Genomic DNA, 20,912 nt, shown 5'->3' with positions numbered 1-20,912 from the left:
TCCCAATTGAGTACAGCAGGTATATCTTGAGATTTTTTTTTTTTTTTTTTTTGTATTGGGGATTGAGCCCAGGGGCACTTAACCACTGATCTCTTTGAACCTCAGTTTCCCCAGTCCACATGCTAGGACTTGGGTTTGTTTTGAGTGTCTTCCAAGTCACATTTCCAGCCCTTTTCTGTATTTTATTTAGATGCAGGGTGTCATTGAATTGCTTAGTGCCCACTGTTGCTGAGGCTAGCTTTCAACTCTCATCCTCCTGTCTTCTCCTGAACCGCTGGGATTACAGGTGTGTGCCACCTCGCCTGTCTCACATTTCTCCTTTTCCAGCTTGCTTTGGACAGCTCTGCAAACGGGGTGGCAAGGTGAGGGGAAAAAGAAGGGCTGTGCTCTTTCCTGTTTGCTTACTGTTACCAGAAGAACCACGGGGATCAATGGCAGCAGCTGGCTTGGCAACGGCTTTGGTTTCTTGCAGTTCTCAGTCCCAGCAGCACCTGCCTGCATCTCCTCCGCGGGTCCCTCCTGTCAGTCTGCACTCAGCTCCAGCTCTCTCCACTGCTCTGTCCTGGGAGTAAACTGCACTCTGCAGTCCCCATGGCTGAGGCACCTCAGTGCTCCTGGTCCTCAGCTGCCAGATCTGTTTTCCAAATGGAGGCATCTGCCTCCCGCAATCCCTAGTCTGCAAGCATCTCTCCCTACTTGCAGGCCCTGTGTGGGAAAGGGTTCCTCCAACTGTGCCAAAATACTCAATAGTAAGCTTTATATTCCTAAACCCCCAAAGTAAATAAAGGACCCCCACATGACCTCAGTGACAGACTTCCCACCACGCTGACTCATCTTCTTCCTGTGGAGAAATGGGCCCTGGTCGCTTCTCTTCCAGGGGTACATTTCCCTTAAAAACCTTCGCATACTCCTCCCATGTCCTTCCAGCTCTCTGGTAGGCAGCCCATCTGTCCCCACCTTCTGTTCCTCAGCACTCTCCTGGGCTTTTCAGATTCAGCAAAAGGACAGGGAGGAGGAAGAAGGCCCAGAGCCCCTCAGGCAGTTTTAACAGCAGGAGAAATGAGGACAGGGACAGTGAGCCATCTTCTGAGACCAGCTTGAGAACTGGGGGAAGGGGTAGGGAAGCCGGAGTGGCAATGACTGAGAACATGGCCAAGGACCAAGGAAGGGCATTTGTTTCATATCTTTATTGACAAAAAAAAAAAAAAAAAAAAAAAAGTCACAGCATTTCAAACACATGAGTAGTAACAAAGGGCACCCACAAGTGACAGGCATGGTCTGAAAGGTCCAGACGTCCAGACTAAAGGCCATGCTGGAGGGTGTGGGTGTGCCTTGGGCCCTATTCCCTCTCAGCCTCTCTACTGCTTCCCAGTCTTGCTGACACCCAAGCACAGTGTGACTATGCAGAAATGAAGTCACTTCCCGGGAGGCTGGGTGCCTTGCGGCCCAGCACGTGGGGAGGGTGGCGCTCCTGGGCCCAGCCAGCAGCATCTCAGCCGAGACCCAGGGCAGAGATAAAGGCAGAGATGCTCCCCACTTGGCAGTCTTGGCACAGCAGAAAGTGTGGGTCTCTGGTCATGTGACACCACCAAACCTACAGGCTGGCTGCTCTCCGCAGGGACCAGCAAGACTTCCAGGGAGAAGGCTTACAAGCAAGAACAGTGGCAGGGTTCATAAAAGGTTTGGGAAAATACTTCCCAGGAGCCATGAGAAATGAGCCATCTTCAGATTCCTGGAGCACGGGAACAGTTAAACTGACCTGGCTGCAGTAAGGAAGGAAAAGTTTAATACCAGCCCCCAAAGACAGCAGAAATGCCACTTGTCTGTGGCCCAGAGCACTGGGCCTAACACTCAAAAGCAGCTGTGGTACTCTACAAGGTTAAATGAAGATATCAGAGCACTCGCGAGGTACCTGCTCAAAATCTGCCCTCCAGCCTTCTGGCTGACAAAGCTGGGGTGGGGCCAGAGGCACTGGGACCTACCCCCAAGTATAAGCAACATAGTCCCAAACACTGCTGCTCCTCCCAGGCGGTCTGACATCACTTAACTCCATTTGGCAGAAGGCTTCTCTTCTGGGGTCTTCTGTCCTACGCTGAACAGAACATCTCTACTTGTCTTTGACTACACCCAAATCTTTTGTTTTCCTGAAAGGTGTGATAGGGTGGATACCTGTGGCCCTTTGGAAGAAGGGGTGTCTACTCCTCCTGTAGGAAGTTCACCTAACACATTACATACAGCTATGAGAACACCAAGCACAGACAGACTTCTGAGGCGCCAACATGTACATTTACACTGTGTTGACGCAGGTGCAGAAGGAGCCCTGTACGCACATTTCTACACCATTCTACAGAGAAGGAAAAAGTGAGACTCCTGAAAAAAGCTAAACCATCTGGGCATGGTCAGGCCACAAGGTCAATAGGCACTGGACTAGAGTCTAGTCCCTCCAGAAATCACTAACCTTGAGCCCCTGGCAAGGAGCTGAACTGTGGAGCGGAGAGAACCTCAATGGTACACCCTCCTCTTCAACCATGTGCCTGCTGAAAGCTGTCTAGGGAAAATAAAGGCTTCCCCAGCCCCTCTGCCTCCCCGACTACTCATGGACACTTGAATTACAAGTTGCAATTACAAGTTCTGTGGTCACAGCCTAAAGAGGCCTCTGTGGCATGCTGGTCAGAAAAGTACTCTATTCTCACCAATGTGGCAGTCCCCAGGAAGGAGCAGTGGTGGAGACAGAGACACAGGAAGTCTGCAGACTGCCCACCAAAGTGCACACACTGCTGGGGATGGTGTGGAGTCACTACAGTGCTGTGGGGCAGGTTTGCCAAGGTTAGATGACACCAAGGAGAGACAAAATATCACACGTTTGGTCAGGGCATTTTCAAGACACAAATCACAGAACACTTTTAGGTACGACATGACACATTTGGCAACTTCAAAACAGATAGTCTTCCCCACCCCAAGCCATCAAAGGATCCTCAAAGTCCTTTATCTTTGGTCCAGATTAAAAAGCCAGGGAAGATGGGGTCAATGGGTCTAAGAGGAGGCTGCAGAAGCAGCCATACCAACCACTGGCACTCCCCTGACTTGGTGCAGGATGACACCTGCCTCAAACCTCTTCCTGAGGAGAGGCTGGTCACACTGAGCCCAGCTGCTGGAGTCTAATCAGACAAAGCCACTTGTGGGAAAGCAGGAACTGCCACCCTCCCAAGGCAGAGGACACCCCAGCGTCTCCTGCCTGAGAGGCTCTGCTCACGAGAATGTGGGTCCTCTGGTGATTCCATCCTGTGTCAGAACCTCAATTTGACACACTGAAGCTAGAACCCTCTGCATCTGCTACAAATCTTGGAGGGTGCCCAGCAGGGGGAAAGAGTGGCACACACAGGTGAGACCAGGGCACGGCTTGGGACAGTCCTCCTTTGTCTGCTCCAGCTTCCCTGATGGCTAGGCTGTTTCCAAGGAGCTAGGCCTTCCTCCTTCTTCCTTCCCCCAGATCCCCAAAGGCTCCATTTGGAGACCCAGCATGCTGCTGTTGTAAAGATCTGTCACAACACTGGCTATAAGAACAAAAGCAGGTTCTGAAAAAGGGATCTGCAGCCAGAGGTGCGTCTGTCTGGAGTCCCAAGGGTGGGTGGGGTTCCTTTGGTTTTAACCAGGACACTTCTTCACTGGGGCAGGCTCAGCTTTGCTTTGCAGTAGCTCGGTTATCATACAGGTGTAGACTTAACTGCATGGAGCTATTTTGCTGAATTGCCCTCTTGCCTTTCTGGATTCTGAAATTTTGGATTCTCAGCTTACATCCGAGATCCTCTCTCCTGAAGAATCTGAAAGTGGAAAATGGGGGAAAAGGTTGAGGTGCTGAGGAGATGACAAAGGGAAGGAAAGACCTACAGAAGCCTGGGTGTGTAGCTCAGTGGTCAAGCATGTGCTTATTAGTACGCATAGGCCCTGGGTTCAAACCCCAGCACTAAAAATAAATAATAAAAAATTTAAACCAGTGTATATGATCTGATTACAGTGAAATTAAGTTATAATTTACAATAAAAATGATTTAAAAAAGAAAAAAGGAAAGACCCAGACTGCATCCACTGGACCCTGTGGGGGACATGGTGGTAAGGCAGACACTAAGCCTTGAGTACCCTGGGACACTTGCTGAACACAGTTGGTCCTGAGTTTCTGTGCCACTGGACCAGTCTTCCCAAGCTAAGAAAATGGTTCAAGCTCCTCTTACTCTGTAGTTTAGAAGTGCATGCGTGCGTGTGTGTGTGTGTGTGTGTGTGTGGTGTGTGCATGCATGTTTGTGGAGCACAGTGGAAGCAAAGAAGGAAGCAGTGTACAACAGATTTCTAGGAATGTAAGGGAGGAAAAGGTATGAAGAGACCTTTGTCCTTGAAGTGGGGTTAGAAGAACTGATACTGAGTTCTGAGATCTCTCCACGGAGTAATCAGTGCAATAAAACGTTGCTTTTTCACTGACTTGTCAAAGGCCAAAGAAACCTCTTCAGGTTCACATTTTCTAACTGAAAACCCCTGCCGTGGCTCCCTAAACCGTGATTAAAATTCAGCAGACAAAAGAACCCAAAGAGGGAAGCGCAAAGCTGCTGCAGGAGAGGGAGGCGGGGAGGAGCAGCAGCCAGGCTGCGGCAGAGGGCTGGGCCAAACCAGCACACAACCTGGACAAGTCGCTTCTTACCTTCGCCTTTTCACTTGGCTCTATGACGATGCCATTGGTAGAATTATTTAGTTCTCTGGAGACAACACAGAGGAATTCTGCCTGGTCCTCATTTCCATAGTTATAGGAAGATCCAATGCTGATCAGCTGGCAAAAGAAGATGGTGACCAAACAGGCAGTGATGTGAAGATAGTCAAGTGCACCCGTCATACCCTTCCCCAACTGGATTTTGTGGTTTTATTTCTCAAGGACAAAAAACCCTCTGACACTACTGAAGACCTGGGGGTTAACTGCACCAGGACATCATCAAGTAGGCTTCCCCAGAAGAGAAGTCTGAATTCTGTCACTGTTCCCTCACCCTAGCACTTGAAATCCTCCTAAAGGCAAACACAATCACTGTCTGTCAAACATGAGGTGAAGAAGAACGTTTCTGTGAATGAAAACGAACACTTGCTTCAGTCAAAACACAGACCGTCGATTTGTAAGTGGTAGTCCTAGACAGGAGGTGGAGGTGCAGAATCACTGAACAGCTCCCCAAAGGTGCACATTGCTGATACTTTAACCCTTTGGAGAAATGAATTCAGTGCCTATTCCTAAATCAGAAATACACATGCAGAGGGAGGAGCTGAGCCCAGGGTGAGGTCATCCTCACAAGTACACACGGCCACAAGATGGGAACTCCTTGCTGTCTGTCTGGGGTGGGGGCACTTCAGTTCCATGTTCAGCTTCCTCTCTAGATCATAGAAGCAAGAACAGATCGTCCCTCCACAGGGCATTAACAAGATGAGGAAGCAACATAAATTATCTATTGGTTTCACAAAAAAACATTCATTTATAATTTTTTAAAAAAAATACAGGGGCTGGGGATATAGCTCAGTTGGTAGAGTGCCTTGTATGCACAGGCCCTGGGTTCAATCCCCAGTACCTCAAAAAAAAAAAAAAAAATCAGCTTGGCTTAAGACTCTGTATCAGAGCAAATATAGAGAGGGTGGAGGGATAGTCAACCATGCATAGCATTTTGCCATCCACACCTGAGCAAAAGCCAGGCCCACTGGTCCTGCAGGGGGAGACAAGGGTGAGGAGCGTCCTAGCACTGGGTCTGAAGCCAGAGGCAGCTCTGCGTTTGATCTAGAACTGGGTAAGTTAACACAGATTCTAACTTTTATTTTACAAGGTGAGCTCACAGTGACAGCTCAGGTGGCTTCTTAACTCTACAAAAAAATATATTCCCTCTATTCACCCTCAGCCTTCCTGTGTTTTGAAGAGGATCGAAAAATTAAACAATTCTGCCATCTAATGGAAGAAAACAGTAAAACTTGACTCAGTAGTTTTGCTCTGATACTCAGACCTGAGCACAAAGCTGAAAGAAACAGCAGAGAGAAGCATGGGCCACAACTAAGCCACACTGGTCAGTGCATCTGATCCCCTCACGGCACCTGCTCACCAAGCACTTATGGGAGAAGATAGGCTTGCTGTTGAACCACCTTCTTTAGGGACTCATTACAGAGCACTTTATTTTTTAAACACTTATTTTTTAGTTGTAGTTGAACAATATCTTTATTTTAACATGGTGCTGAGGATCGAACCCGGGGCCTCACACATGGTAGGCAAGCACTCTACTGCTGAGCCACAACCCCAGCCCAACAGAGCACATTTGAAAGGAATCTCTCTGAGGGAAGAAAAACCAAAGGGAATCTCTTTGAAGCCTAGAAAACCTTGCTGGCTCTGTTGGAAATTGTCAAATTCAAACTCTGGATATGAAGCTGGGAGATGTGGCTCTCTCCTCTCCACCCTCCCCAACCCATCACATTATAAGCAAGTAATGGGCACCAAGTAACTCTCTCTTCCCACATTTTGGAATGGATCTCACCGGGCCTTACCCATTTCCCAGGGATAGCAATTGGTTGGATAGCAATTGAGGAGTTTGGCCCACTGGGTTGAGGTACCAGGATAGCTGTTCTTTGAGAAACATACCTGTTCAAATTTCCAGCCGTCAGACATGGTGGAGACCATCTGTGTGAGCTCTTCCTCTTGGCACTGCAGGACCCTGTACACATGCTTCACGGGGCCCTGCAACAAGCAGGCAGACTGAGCACGGCAGCATAGGGGGCAGCTGCTTGGTGAGGCCTGCAGAGGCTCTTGACCACCCTCATCCCACGACCACAGCATTGGGTTCTCAATGAAAACTCACCCAAGGAAAGAAGGGAAAAAGGGACCAAGAACATCAATCAGTGGGTGAACTAGTTCTAACTCGGGAGGGTGAATTATGAGAACAACCATGTTAACAAACTTAAGATTGCATCCATTTCCACAATAACTCTGCATGAGAAAGTCATACTTTTTTTTTCCCCCTGAAGTGGCTTAAACTGATGTGTATGCTACAAATATAACAGCATATTTTGGTTTATTCAGACTGATGTAAGTGATTATAAGAGTAATATATTAATATAAATATTTGGGGCTGGGGATGTGGCTCAAGCGGTAGCGTGCTCGCCTGGCATGAGTGCGGCCCGGGTTCGATCCTCAGCACCACATACAAACAAAGATGTTGTGTCCGCCAAAAACTAAAAAATAAATATTAAAAAAAAATTCTCTCTGTCTCTCTCTCTCTCTCACCTCTCTCTTTAAAAAAAAAAAAAAATTTTGATTTTTGTCTTAAATTTCTGGCAGAGCTCCCCAAACCCTTGGAACCTCCTATATAGTAAGAATCTTTGGGGGTTAGGGGTGTGGCTCAGTGTAGAGCTCCTGCTTAGCATGCCTGAGGTCCTGGATTCCAACCCCAACACTGTATAACAAAAACAAAAATGAAACACTACAAAGAGTATTGCATAACTATCATTGACCAAGGTATTAAAAATTTCCTCCCATATAAAATATATGACAAATCTGCTAAGGATTTCAATTGGCTCTATCCATATACCTGGAAACAATCAGGTATATGTGTATGCATTTGTGTGCATGCTGGGAATTGAACCCAGGGCCTTACACATGCTAGGCAATTGCTCTACCACTGAGCTATACTCCCAGCCCTTTTTATATTGTGAGACAAACTTTAAGATCAAGCTAAATTGCTCAGGTTGTCCTTGAACTTGTGATTCTCCTGTCTCAGCCTCCAGAGACGTAGAGATTACAGGCATGTACCACCATGCCCAGCCATTCCCCAGTACTTTATATTTTTTTGTTTTGAGATAGGATCTTACTAAATTGCTGAAGCTGGCCTCAAACTTTTGATCCTCCTATCTCAGCCTCTCAAGCTGCTGGAATTATAGGAGTGTGCCATTGCACCCAACTGGCCAGATGATTTGTATTACAAAAATGTTGAGCATCACCAAAGATCTGTGATACTAGCACAATTACCCAAGTTCCAAGTATTTAATATGGCATTATAGTGCCTCTGTTTTTCCTCCTCCAAAGTAAACCACAGGTGCTCCAAAAAGTACCAAGATTAATCACCTACAAAAATAACACTAATGACAGAAAAGCAGTTAGAATGGTAGCAGCCGCTAAACAAGCTAAGAAGCCACAAGAGAAAAGGTGGGTTAGAATCCCCACATCTTGGACTTGGCTGAATGTCTGCCATGTGTGAGGTGAGGGACTGCAGACAAATTAAAGGAGGTAATGTTTGGAAATCCATACACAGCCAACTTCATCTGAGAACCATGTGCACAAAGGCAAAAGAGGGCGTCTTTGAACAACATCAAATCCATTTCTCAGAGAAGAGATGGAAAGATTAACATCAAAAAGGTCTTGACAGTCCCAGAACAAAAAAGCTTCCAACTGGGTATAAATCTACAAGCCTTTAGGATCTAGGGGACTAATTAACTTAGTTGCTGTCATCAAACAGAAATCTTATAATGCTCCCAAGGAATTAGTTTATGGTAAAGAACAGAGAATGTTCGGATACCATGATTTGAAAACATTCAATATGTAGTTCATATGGTACCATCAACATTTCTACTAAGAAATCAAGTATTTTTTAGAATGTGGAAAAATAAGGATAAAACTAATTTCCAAAAATGTCTAAGCTATTAAATATCTATGGTAGTAAAAGATACCAGACATGTACAATGGCAAAGGGACTGGTGACACCAGATTGTGTCTCACATGAACATCTGCAAACCAACTACGAATTCACCTTTGAACATTAACAAGGAACCTTTTAGCAGTTGACCAGATGAGTCTTCTTTCTACCTTTGCAAATAGCCAGAGATAAAGGGGATGAGAGATTTATTTCATTTCTGGGTCACTCCTGACAGCTTTCATCCAGATATTCCATTTAGAGCCAGAAAATGTTGATACATGAAATCTGACGCAGAAAGAGCAGAGTGCTATTAAAGAGAAACCGATTGCCTTCTTTTTTAACAGCAGACAAGTCCTAGGCTGCAACAGATTAAATAAAACATCCACCACCAGTAGCTGGTGGGATAAGAGGCAATCGTGCTACAAAGCAGATGGCTGTGGTGGAAAAAAACTCAGCCCCGTTTCTGCAACTCTGCAGTTGTTCTTTCTTAAACAAAAGAAAGGGAGGGTCTGTTTCTCCTGTTAGACTTGGGGTCAAGGACCTTCTGTTACACACAGAATCCAAAAGACCTAATAGATCCTGAGTGGCCATACAGACATATGATGAATGACATGAGAAATAACAAGTTAAGTATGCTCTATTATCTCCCCTTCCCTCAAACTTGTGGGAAATTCTGCTTCATTTGTTACCATATATACTGAGTAAATACAAAGATCCAGACATCTTAATAAAAAGAGAGGCTTGAGGGCTGGGATTGTGGCTCAGTGGTAGAGCACTTGCCTAGCATGTGAGAGGCACTGGGTTCAATCCTCAGCACCACATAAGAATAAATAAATAAAATATATATCTATCAATAAAACATTAAAAAATAAGAGAGAGAGAAGCTTGAGTATCATTTTCTTGGAAGCATGAGTCATAGCTGATTTCAAGGGACTTGCAGGGGCTAGATGTGACATGCTTACAGGCCAGCAGGTAGAAGCAAGAGCTTGTTTAGGCTTTATGTTGAAAGTGATGGATCTTAGGTCAGAGAGAGCAGGCTTTGGACCTAAAATGGCCTTGGCCATATGGCGAGCAGTGACATTTTCTTCTCAAGGGACATGGCTGTTCTGTTTTATTATTCTTTTTGTGCTGAACAACCCTGGCCAAGTAGGGACCATCTGCATAGCAGACGGACAGTGTTCTATACAGACTCTAGCTCTGAGGGAAAAGCCATCCTTTTCAAGTCATAGCCAGACACTCAGACACAGAGAGCCACTGGGGACACTTTCCCCTTAACAGTTCAAAACACCTTACTTGTGAAGTTCTGTTCTCATTGTCTCGTATCCTTTCCTTAACCAGCCGCACGAGAGAGGCAATGTTGTAAAACTCTGCTTCCTCCAGCACACCTAGAACAAGGACCAGACTGGTCAGGAATATTTGAGCTCACCAGGAAAACAGCAACTAGAGGCTTGCCAAAAACTGCATTTGTCATATATAAATTCAGTCTCTCTCCTTCAGCTTTGGAAATGTCTCTTTGATGTTTAGGGTATACCCACAAACTTTTCCCCAACCAAGTCAAGTACCAGGGACTGCTTTGCTCACTGTTTCACCCCCACTGTTTATGTTTGGCCCCTGCCCATTAGCTACAGGACACCTTCCATATGTCACTTAATTCCTGGAACTAGTCACATTGGCCACCTCCTGAGCTTGCAATTTTTACCCAGTTTTCCCTTAAAAGGACTGGCAGATAGGTGTGTATAACCCTATGTGTATTGAATTTAATGGGATGCTTATTATTTTGAATAATATAAAAGGCAATCATTGAAAAACTCTCATGCGAAACAAAATCAAAGGCCTTAGAAAGGAAAACTATCAGATGTGTGATCCCGTACCAGGAGAAAAAATTTGCTATAGTGGCCATTATTAGAACAGTTGGTAAAAATGAAATATAAACTGCAGATAGAAGTATTTATCGGGGCTGGGGATGTGGTTCAAGCGGTAGCGCGCTCGCCTGGCATGCGTGCGGCCCGGGTTCGATCCTCAGCACCACATACAAAGATGTTGTGTCCGCCGAAAACTAAAAAATAAATATTAAAAAAAAAATAAAAAAAAAAGAAGTATTTATCTACATTAAATTTCCTAAGTTTCAAAGTAGGGTTATGTGAGAATATCCCTTGTTCTTGGGAAAAACGCACAGAAATATTCAGGGGTAAAGTTTGCAATCAGAAATTTAGAATTATGGGAGGAGAGGAGAAAGAAGAGAAGATGAAAAGAAGAGAGGGGGAGAATGAATGTTAGCATAAATATAATAAGAAATGTTAAAAATCAGTGAATGTAGCCAGCATTGGTGGTGCAGCCTATAATCTCAGAGACCCAGGAGGCTAGGGCAGGGGGATTGCAAATTCCAGATCAGCCTGGGCAACTTACTGAGACCCTGTCTTAAAATCAAAAATAAAAAGGGCTGGGCTGGGATTGTGGCTCAGGGGTAGAGCACTTGCCTAGCACGGGCGGGACCCAGGTTTGATTCTCAGCACCACATAAAAAAATAAAGGCATTGTGTTGTGTCCATCTACAAAAAAGATTCATATTTTTTCTCTCTCTCTCAAAAAAAGAATTTTTTAAAAGAGAGAGTGAGAGAGGAGAGAGACTGAGAGAGAGAGAGAGAATTTTTAATATTTATTTTTTAGTTCTCGGCGGACACAACATCTTTGTTGGTATGTGGTGCTGAGGATCGAACCCGGGCCGCACGCATGCCAGGCGAGCGCGCTACCGCCTGAGCCACATCCCCAGCCCATCAAAAAAAGAATTATAAAAAAATAATATAAATAAATAAAAAGGGCTGGGGATATAGCTCAGTGGTAGAGTGCCCCTGGGTTCAATCTCCAGCACAGGGGGTATAGGGGGTGCGGATTGGTGAACCTGGGTAAAGAGAGTTTTTTGTACTATTCTTGCCCTTTTTGTAAGTTCAAAATTATTTCAAAAGAGTGTTGTGGTTTTTTTCTTTTTTTAATTAAAGGCATTAGAAAATGTTAATTAGGAGTTGGTAATTGTTGAAGTTGGATGGCAGGTACATGGCAGGTACATGGAATTTAATGTTATTTTTTAAATTTTTTTTTAGTTATAAGTGGACACAATACCTTTATTTATTTATTTTCACGTGGTGCTAAGGATTGAACCCAGTGCTTCACATATGCCAGATGAGCTATCTACCACTGAGCCACAACCCCAGCCCAATATACTATTCTACTTCTTCTTATTGTTTGTTTTTTTTGGTACCTGGGGTTGAACCCAGAGGTGCTTTTTATTTTATTTTTTAAATTGTAAGACAGGGTTTCGCCAAATAGCTTAAAGCCTTGCTAAATTGCTGAGACTGGCCTTGAATTTGGATCCTTCTGCCTCACCTGGAGTTCCTGGGATTACAGGCTTATGCCACCAAGCCCAGCCTCATTATTTTTGTATGAATTTGAAATGTTTTTCAAAGAAGGACACTTAAAAAAAAACCCAAAAAAACACAGAATGTTTCCAAATCTCCCCCTACAAGAGAGCAACTCCTCTTTTTATTGCTTGAAATAGAACTGTTTTGCCATCACCTCATTAATGAGTATAGCCATTACAAGCTTTCTTACTCAGAGCTCAAGCTCCGACATCAGAGTGCCCTGGATTTAGAAAAGGAACCCAAACTTCAGTTGAATGCCTCCAGTGAGACCAAGCCAAGCCTTTGAGAGCTAGACCCACTTACAGTCTAAATGCTCTACAAATCAAAAAGATGAGGCAACCAATAACATACCTAACAATGAACTGGAGAATGAATTAGGTCAGCCTCAAAAATTTACAGGGAAGCATGAGACCAGAGTTTGAAAAAAAAAAAATGAGGCCAAGCCTTTATTATTTTTTTACAGCTGCAAGTTCAAAGTAAAATTGAAAATATGAATAATTGAATGTTAGAGATGTGGTGCTTCAGGCTATGGACATTCACTTCTAGCTCATAAGTAAATGTAAAAAAGGATTGTGACAATTCTGCAGGCTCAAAAAAAATTCCTGAAGCTATCTGCAAAGCTGAGCTACCTACCTTCCTTCTAACTGAGAAAGCTGAACAAAGCCCTATGGGTCTTCCTTCAACAAGATTCTCTCAAACAAGACTAGGCAACTGGAGGCTTCCTGCTCATTTCATAAACCTGTACACCTGTATATGAGCCCCACAAAAACCTCAAACAAAACTCAAGTCTCTAACAGCCTTAACTGACCTGAATTTTAAAAAATTCAGTGTAAACAGAGCTCTTACCTTCTTCTGCCAACTCCTTGGTAATGATGAGTTTCCCATGGCGGAGGTAGTTTAGGATAGGACCAAAGTAAGTGGGGTCTCTGTCAATCAGATAGGCTCCTGTTTCATCCTGCCAACCAAGCACAAGGGTATCACTGGAACTTTCAGTAACATTTTTAAATTGAGAGGGCTCCTTCTCTTTGCCAGTGCCCTAAGACAATTCAGTTCTTCAGCTAAAAAAAAAAAAAATGTAGCAAGGAGCTGGGGTTGTGGGTTCAGCAGTAGAGCTCTTGCCTAGCACATGACAGGCCCTGGGTTTGATCCTTAGCACCACAGAAAAATAAATAAAATAAAGGTATTGTGTCATATAACTACTAAAAAATAAATATAAAAAAATTTAATGAGGACAAATTTTGCTAGACATTTGCTTATTACAAACTATTGGCAAGTAGTCTGGCTTCGTGCATCTTGTGTTTTAAGATCATTTCAGGTCAGATGTCAGAGATGCACAGTCATAGCCATCATCTAGGTGTTTATTTACTGGTTTGAACTTCTACATTCCTGATTCTAAGAAAACCTCTGCTCAGCTGGCCACACTCCTGAGCTCCAGGCCAACACCAGTGGGAGTCTCTGCATTGCCAGCTGTAATCTCACACACCCAGAGATCTGTGCCCAGAGGAAGCGTGGTATTGCCAGGACTTGGCTCCAAGCAGCTTTAATCCTACTCATCTTTACAGTAAAAGGAACAAGATGAAACTGGTTTATACAGCCATAAGGAAGATTCAGGGTATATAAAAATAATTCCACATAAACAAGAGTTTTGGAATCTTTTTTTACAGTTAGGGCAGGATGGGTTTCCGTCAACCTGAGATTTATTAGGAAATGAAATGAAAAATGAAACAAATGAACGTTTACCCAATCCCAATTCTGTTACAAGTTAACTGGCTGAGTGCTGTGGAGGATATAAAGTGGTGTAAGTTATTGTCAGTGGCTCTAAGTTGGGAATTAAAGACGAATCTGTAAAAGTTAAAAACATTGATTCAAACAGTTCAAACTGGAAAAAGAAGTGTCTCATAACCTCTCAACCCTTTGGTTAGCAGCCATGCATCTTGTCTAGCAGTATTTCTGGGTCTTCATTTTTACTGTCTTAACCGAGTCAACCTAGATTTACACCGGATCTCAGGGACCTAAACAGCAACAGTAACCAGGTACAAGTTCTAGGACCAGGACTTTAGGAAAACAGAGTAATATAACAAGAGGGACTTCCTGGAGCGATGGAAGCCACTGCCAGACCCAGGTTTTAACCAGGCTTGGCACAGGGGTCGGCACGAAGTGTGAGAGAGCTACAGAGCTCCCTTCGCTTGCCCTGACCCAATTCTGGACGTATTTGGCATCAGCAGTGAGGGGCGGAAAGGCAGCCAGGGAAAAACTCGAGAGGCTGGGAGGACAGGGAAGCGGGTGTGGAGCCGGCTCTGGGGTGAGGGTGGGCAGCGTGGGGAAGCGCTGCTGAGAACCAAGGGCGGGGTCGCAGAGAACCGGGGTGTGCCCGAGGATGCGGGAATGGCGCTTCCTCCTGAGGCCTCAGGTGGCCCAGGGGGCGGGAAGGGGGAAGGGGCCCCGGTCTGAGCGCCCTGCCAGTGAGGAGCCTGCCCGGGCAGGACTCGGGAGACCGACTGGAAGCCAGGGAGTCCACAGGCCCGGGGGCGCGCCCGAGGGCGGGGCGCACCTTGTCCGAGTCCAGCTCCGGGTCCTCCTGGCAGCAGAGGCGGCAGAGGAAAGACTTGGGCTCCCGGCCTAGAGTCTGCCTGGTGGTCACGAAGTAGGTGCCGCCCACGTTCAGCCGGACCCAGCGGGCCGCGCCGCCGCCCCCCGCCCGCTCGGGCGGTCCAGGACCTGGGTCCAGCGGCTGCGCGACGGCAGCGGGCAGGCGGGCGTGTCCGCGGGGCGTGGGGCCAGCCGGCCGAGGACTGGGGGGCCCACGGCCCGGGCCGCCGCCGTCGCCCGCCCCGCTCCCGCCACCCCCTCCCAGCCCTGCCATCGCCGGGTCCAGCTGCAGCTCCGCCATCTTGGGCCGCCACCGCCGCCGCCGCCGCTGCCCGCGCGCCACCGGACCGGCCCATTTCTCGGCAGGGAGAGCTGGGCCGGCCCATCGGCGGGGGTGGGGCAGGGGGAGAGGGACGGGAGTGCCCCTAACTAGCGGGGACCCTGGCGGCGCAGGCGCCGCGCCCGCCCCCAGGGGCGGGACTTCCTAAACCAGCTCCGTCTCTATTGGCTGACATGTGAAGTGAGGACCGCCCCTTTGTCTTTGGGATTGGATGAGGGGAGGTCTTCCGGTGACCCACTTCCGTTACTTGCTGCTGAGGACTACGTTCTCCTGGGGTCGGTGAAGGTGAGTGGGGTTCGGGGCGTTGAGTGCGAACCCCGCAGAGTTCTTCTGCTTTGCCTCTTCCCGACCTCGCGTTTTCCTTGTTGCACCCCGCCGAGGACGCCGAGCTCTCGGGGTGTCCCGCTGGCAGAGTGCCCGGGGTGTAGCTGCGCTTTGCCCCGCATTCCCTTCTTCACTCCACCCCGCGCGCGAGGTCGCGGGCCCTAGCTGTCACCCGGCCGCCGCTAGTGTAGGCGCTGCCACAAACTGGCACAGTCTTCTGCTCCCAGCGCGGCGATCTCGGTCTTGTGGTTGTGAGGCAGGGACACACTCTACAGAGTTAATGCTGAGGGACATTTAGCAGGCTACGGGGCTGCGCCTTCCCCTGCATCTGGAGCGTTCCAGGATTCCAGTTTGTGCAGCGCTCAGGACTTCTAAGCTCCAGGGTTCATTCGCCCGTTGAACGAGTATTCATTGAGCACTTCCTCTACTTGTGACCTGTTCTAGGCGCTGGGGAATAAGCTATAAACGAAAGGGGGAAAGCCCTTTTCATTTAACTCTATCTTCAGGTGCTTGGAAGAACCTCTGAAAAAACATTGATTGTCTGGCATCTTAGTTTCCTAACAGTCTTAACCCTAACGCTTACGGGAGGGGAAGGAAGAGAGGTGTTGTTTGTTTGTTTGTTTTGGTACCAGGTATTGGACCCGGTGGTACTTAGCTACAAGCCATCTCCCCAACCCTTTTTATATTTTGAGACAGGGTCTTTCTGATTTGCCTAGGGCCTCCTTAAATTGCTGAGGCTGTGAACTTCTGATCCTTCTCCCTCAGCCTCCCAAGCCAGTGTGAATACAGGCATGCACCACCATGCTTGGAGAGTCAGGTGTTTTAACAACTTTCATTTTAAGATCCTGAGGAAGCTTTCTTCACCTTTTTCGAATCCACTCCATAGCTTGTAGAGAACTTTGACTTTACAGACTTCTAATTTCTGACCCTGATCTTAATTTAAATGAATTAAGTTTTCCTGTGTAGCCTTGGTGTAAGACAGCTGCAGCCAATTTTTATTTTCTCTCATATTCATCTCTGTATGGAATGCCTCTTAAAATGCAGGGCATGTAAGAGTGCAGTGGTGGATAATTAGATATTAATCAGAAGGGTGCAGGTCTATGACCAATCTGGTAGGGCATAAGATCATACTGCAAGATGATGTGCATCTTGATTGTTTTTTTGTTGGCAGTGGGGATTGAACTCAGGTTATGTGCAGGCTAAGTAAGTGTTCTACCACTGAGCTACATCTTAGTGCCTTTAATTTTATTCTGAGACAGGGTCTCCTAAGTTGCCCAGGCTGATCTGGAACTTGTGGTCCTCCTGCCTCAGCCTCCTGAGTGACTGGGATTACAGGTGTGCACCCCTACTCCTGACTGGGAGCTGGGCTTTTAAGGATGAATAGGAGTTGGGGGAATACAGAAGGACAATCTAGTGGAAGAGAACACATTTATATGCTGGGTTGTATGGTTAATTTGAAAAAATAAACTGCCCTTTCTTGATTTTATTAAAACTCATTCCTCTAATTGATAAAATAAACCCACCAAGCACTAAAAGGATGCTGATCTATTTTAAAAACTTGCTTGTTTCTAAAATGCCCTTCTTCAGAGGATTCACTCCAGGATCACTGTTTTGATCTAACCTATCTTCCAGGATCCCAAGATGGCTGGGCGCAAACTTGCTCTAAAAACCATTGACTGGGTAGCTTTTGGGGAGATCATTCCCCGAAACCAGAAGGCTATTGCTAACTCCCTGAAGTCCTGGAATGAGACCCTCTCCTCCAGGTCAGTATGTTCCTGAGAGGGAACCCCCTACTTTCCACTAAATCTAGAAACAATGTTTTGGGATTGCATATGAATTTTTGATACTCTTCAAACAAAAGAATAAAGAAATCCATGCATTTTCCAAATGAAAGTATTTTGGGGCATCATTGTGATGACAAAAGAGAAAAGTTGATGACACCCTATACCACAGGAGTAAAGAATAGGGAAATTATTGTGTGAATATTCTGTTTCTCATGGAACAAACCTGACTTTTGCATTTGTATGTGAGCAGGTTGGCTACTCTGCCTGAGAAACCACCAGCTATCGACTGGGCTTACTACAAGGCAAATGTTGCCAAGGCGGGCTTGGTGGATGACTTTGAAAAGAAGGTGAGACTTCAGATAACTAAAGCACTGATCTTGTTAAGTGGCTTGTGAATGGGGAGTAGGAAGGTACATATACATATGGAAGATGACAGGGTAGATAAGGTAGATATGCCATATGACGGTAGGGGAAGAAGGGTGATGTTAGCACTCAGATCCCAAAGGAGTTTTAGGAAAGATGGATGTGGCCAAAGCCCTTGCAGTGGTAGGATTTGAGAATTCAGGGTCTGTTCAGTCAAAGGAACACTATGGCCTTGCTGCCTGGAGCCAGACAACTGTTAGTTTCTTTCTAACTCTGCCTAAGTTCCATTTTAGCTTCCTGCTGTCTCCTTTTGATACAGACCAACATCTTTTCTGCCCTTTTACTGTTTCCCTCCTTTTTCTCTGCTCTTTTTTGTTATCCCTTAGAGCTGTAATTTCTTATTTATCTGTCCTCTCATGATATTTACACTTTAAGTCTCAATATCCAAAGTTCATTTGCTTCTCCACTTGAGGGTAGTGTTAAGTGCTAGGCTATAACATCAAGCAGTCTTCTAAAGACCATTTTTATCTCCATCATATATCATTACTTCTGCTGATAAGATCTCTGGGGTTTCGTGTCAAAGACAATTCAGGACTTCTTCAGAATGTGAGGTTATTTTTCTTGTTAAGTACAGCTGTCCTTTCCAGATGAGGAAACTGAAGTTCATTGTTATAAAGAAATATCCAAGGTCTTCAGTCAGTCAGTGATGGAGCTGAGAAGATCCTTGAGCTCCTCTTCCCAGTAAAATATTCTCTCTACTACAACATCTGAAATGCATATTGGTTTCTTCTTGGGGTGGAGAATATGCTTTAATATGATCTTTAAGGAATAACTTTGAGCCCTTTCTTTGGGCTTCTGGGTATATTGCTGCCAACTCACTGTCCCTGTTTATAGTTTAATGCCCTGAAGGTTCCTTTGCCAGAGGATAAATATACTGCACAGGTGGATGCTGAAGAAAAGGAAGATGTGAGTAATCGATGTTCTTTATTCTGAGTTTTTTTTTTTTTTCATATATATATTTATATATATATATATAGTAGTTGGACACAATACCTGTATTTATTTATTTTTATGTAGTGGTGAGGATCAAACCCAGGGCCTCACACATGCTAGGCGAGTGCTTTACCACTGAGTCACAACCCCAGCCCTATTCTAAGTTTCTTAACCCATTGTGCCCCAGCATCTCCTGTGTAGGACACATGTAAAAATTTTGAGCTGGATTACTAGGACAGCTATATATTACTTAGCAGCTAGTAAAAGGTAGAACAAATTAAATTGAAAATTAAGGTGTTGCTGGGCATGGTGGTGCACACCTGTAATCCCAGTGGCTCTGGAGGCTGAGACAGGAGGATCATAAATTCAAAGCCAGCCTCACCAAAAGCAAGGCACTAAACAACTCAGTGAGACCCTGTCTCTAAATAAAATACAGAAAATAGGTCTGGGGATGTGGCTCAGTGGTCGAGTGCCCCTGAGTTCAATCTTTGATACCAAAAAAAAAAAAAAAAAAAAAAAGTGTTAACAGTAATAAAAAGGAATGAACTGTTAATAAATACTACAACATGGATTAATATCAAAATAATTATGCTGAAAGGCAAGGGTGGTGGCACGTGCCTGTAATCCCAGTGACTAGGGAGGCTAGGACAGGAGGGCTACAAGTTCAAGGGTAGCCTCAGCAACTTACTGAGGCCCTGTCTCAAAATATAAAAAGGACTGGCAATGAAGCGTAGTGGTAGAGTGCCCCTAACTAAGTTCAGTTCCTAATGTCAAATAATAATAATTACTATGCTCAGTTTAAAAAGCAGCAAGAAAAAATGCAAATACCATATGATTCTATTTGTGTAAATCTCTACTAATCTATAGTGACAGAAGGTACATTAATGATTGCCTAGGGATGGGAGGGAGAAGGGTAATACATATGCTCACTGTTTCGAGCATGGTGATGATTTCACAGGTAGATACCTACATCAAATGGTGCTCTTTAAATATGTGCACCTTATTATATGTCATTTATACCTCAACAGAGCTGTCAAAGGCAAGGTATTGAAATTATGTAGAAAAATTATCCAGGTGTTCAGATACATAACTGAAACATTGGGACCTGATGACTCCCCCAAAGAGAAGTCTGGCTTGGTGGTCAGGTGTCTTGTCCTGGCTATTCAGTGCCCAGCCCTTATGAAACAGGCCATACTAACCTGTTTTTGTACCTGGGCTGCTTTGTGGGTATTAGCAAAAGCTGTGGTTTAGCTCTCAGTAGGCAGGCAGCTACATCTCCACAGGGCAGGAGAGCAAGAGCAGCCTGGGGACTTCCCATACCTTGGGAGCTTCAGGGTCAGGTTACAACCTGGTTTCACAACAGAATCTGTTGGTTCTTTTAAAGGTAAAAAGTTGTGCTGAGTTTGTGTCTCTCTCAAAGGCCAGGATTGAAGAATATGAGAAACAGGTAAGGATGAACCACAGGCTTTGCCTTTGGTATATTTTATATCTTTCTTAAATTCTTGTTTTGCATTTTGTAGCCCTATTTCCCCTAACACATTTCTGCTCTTTCCAGCTGGAGAAAATAAAGAACATTATTCCATTTGATCAGATGACCATTGAGGACTTAAACGAAGTCTTCCCAGAAACCAAATTAGACAAGAAGAAGTATCCCTATTGGCCTCACCAGCCCATTGAGAATTTATAAAACTTGAATCCAGGAGGAATCTCTGCCCTTGTATTACAAACTCTGCACGTTAAAAATATTAATTATATAGTTCTGAGTGTGTCATCTTCTCTGTGTTTGAGATATTTAAACCTCCCTCTTAGGTGTGGAAAGGTGAGCCCAAATGTGTCAGGCCAGTCATCTAAATTCAAACTGTGTAGGAGTCAATTACTGAGGCCTTAGGGCTGCTAAAATTTTAACAAAGTGTGTTTCCCTGGGATATGATAGGGAGGAATTGTCCACTGAGGCTCTGGAACTTCATCTTTGCTTTCAAACCACAAGAAGTGCCACCTTTGGCTTGTCCTCAGTAAATCAACAGCAGGTCCAAATTGCAGGTGTAACTGCAGGGACTGACTTCTGTGGCAATTTTTAGGCACAGAAGTGGTAGAAAAGTAAACTTTGTTACAACGTTAACTTGCAATTTTTGGTATTTGAAGTTAACTTTGAAAATTCTATTAACTGATAGAGATCCTCAGCAAAAAAAAAAAAAAAAAAATCCTATGAGGCCGAGGCAGGAGGACTCTTGAACACAGGTAGAAGCCAACATGGTGAGACCCTGTTGCAAAATAGATGAGGTAATGGAAAGAGTTGCCCTTGTTGTTAAAGGACCTGTTATGCCTGCCACTTAATTGCTGATTGTAGACTTATTGTTTACTGTCCTGGGACTTTAGTTTTCTTATTTACAAACATCAGAATTAAATGACAGAACC

The 20,912-nt window shown here is 45.2% G+C and overlaps 2 protein-coding genes across 4 annotated transcripts; one reads left to right on the top strand and one right to left on the bottom strand.

The window, feature by feature from the left end:
- Nucleotides 1-1,172: 1,172 nt before the first annotated feature.
- KCTD2 (potassium channel tetramerization domain containing 2) lies at nucleotides 1,173-15,277 on the bottom strand. The gene is made up of 6 exons (XM_081272730.1): nucleotides 14,656-15,277; nucleotides 12,951-13,059; nucleotides 9,983-10,074; nucleotides 6,643-6,738; nucleotides 4,690-4,815; nucleotides 1,173-3,821 (listed from the first exon to the last, which is right to left on the bottom strand). The coding sequence occupies exons 1-6, from the start codon at nucleotides 14,992-14,994 to the stop codon at nucleotides 3,792-3,794; spliced, it is 792 nt and encodes a 263-aa protein (XP_081128856.1). The 5' UTR covers nucleotides 14,995-15,277; the 3' UTR covers nucleotides 1,173-3,791.
- On the top strand, nucleotides 15,215-20,253 carry ATP5PD (ATP synthase peripheral stalk subunit d). 3 transcript variants are annotated; one of them, XM_081272738.1, is made up of 6 exons: nucleotides 15,215-15,318; nucleotides 16,990-17,120; nucleotides 17,392-17,488; nucleotides 18,399-18,470; nucleotides 19,882-19,944; nucleotides 20,053-20,253. In XM_081272738.1, the coding sequence occupies exons 2-6, from the start codon at nucleotides 16,999-17,001 to the stop codon at nucleotides 20,182-20,184; spliced, it is 486 nt and encodes a 161-aa protein (XP_081128864.1). In that variant the 5' UTR covers nucleotides 15,215-15,318; nucleotides 16,990-16,998; the 3' UTR covers nucleotides 20,185-20,253. The 3 variants fall into 3 exon arrangements, with proteins under 3 accessions (XP_081128864.1, XP_081128866.1, XP_081128865.1); XM_081272740.1 differs by lacking the exon at nucleotides 15,215-15,318 and adding an exon at nucleotides 15,338-15,455; XM_081272739.1 differs by lacking the exon at nucleotides 15,215-15,318 and adding an exon at nucleotides 16,611-16,692.
- The last annotated feature ends 659 nt before the right edge of the window (nucleotides 20,254-20,912 follow it).

Source organism: Spermophilus citellus (genome assembly GCF_964194105.1).
Source record: "Spermophilus citellus genome assembly, chromosome: 17".
Classification (NCBI taxonomy): Eukaryota; Metazoa; Chordata; class Mammalia; order Rodentia; family Sciuridae; genus Spermophilus; species Spermophilus citellus.
Note: the sequence above shows the minus strand (reverse complement) of the source record. Positions and strands in the feature narration are given on the sequence as shown.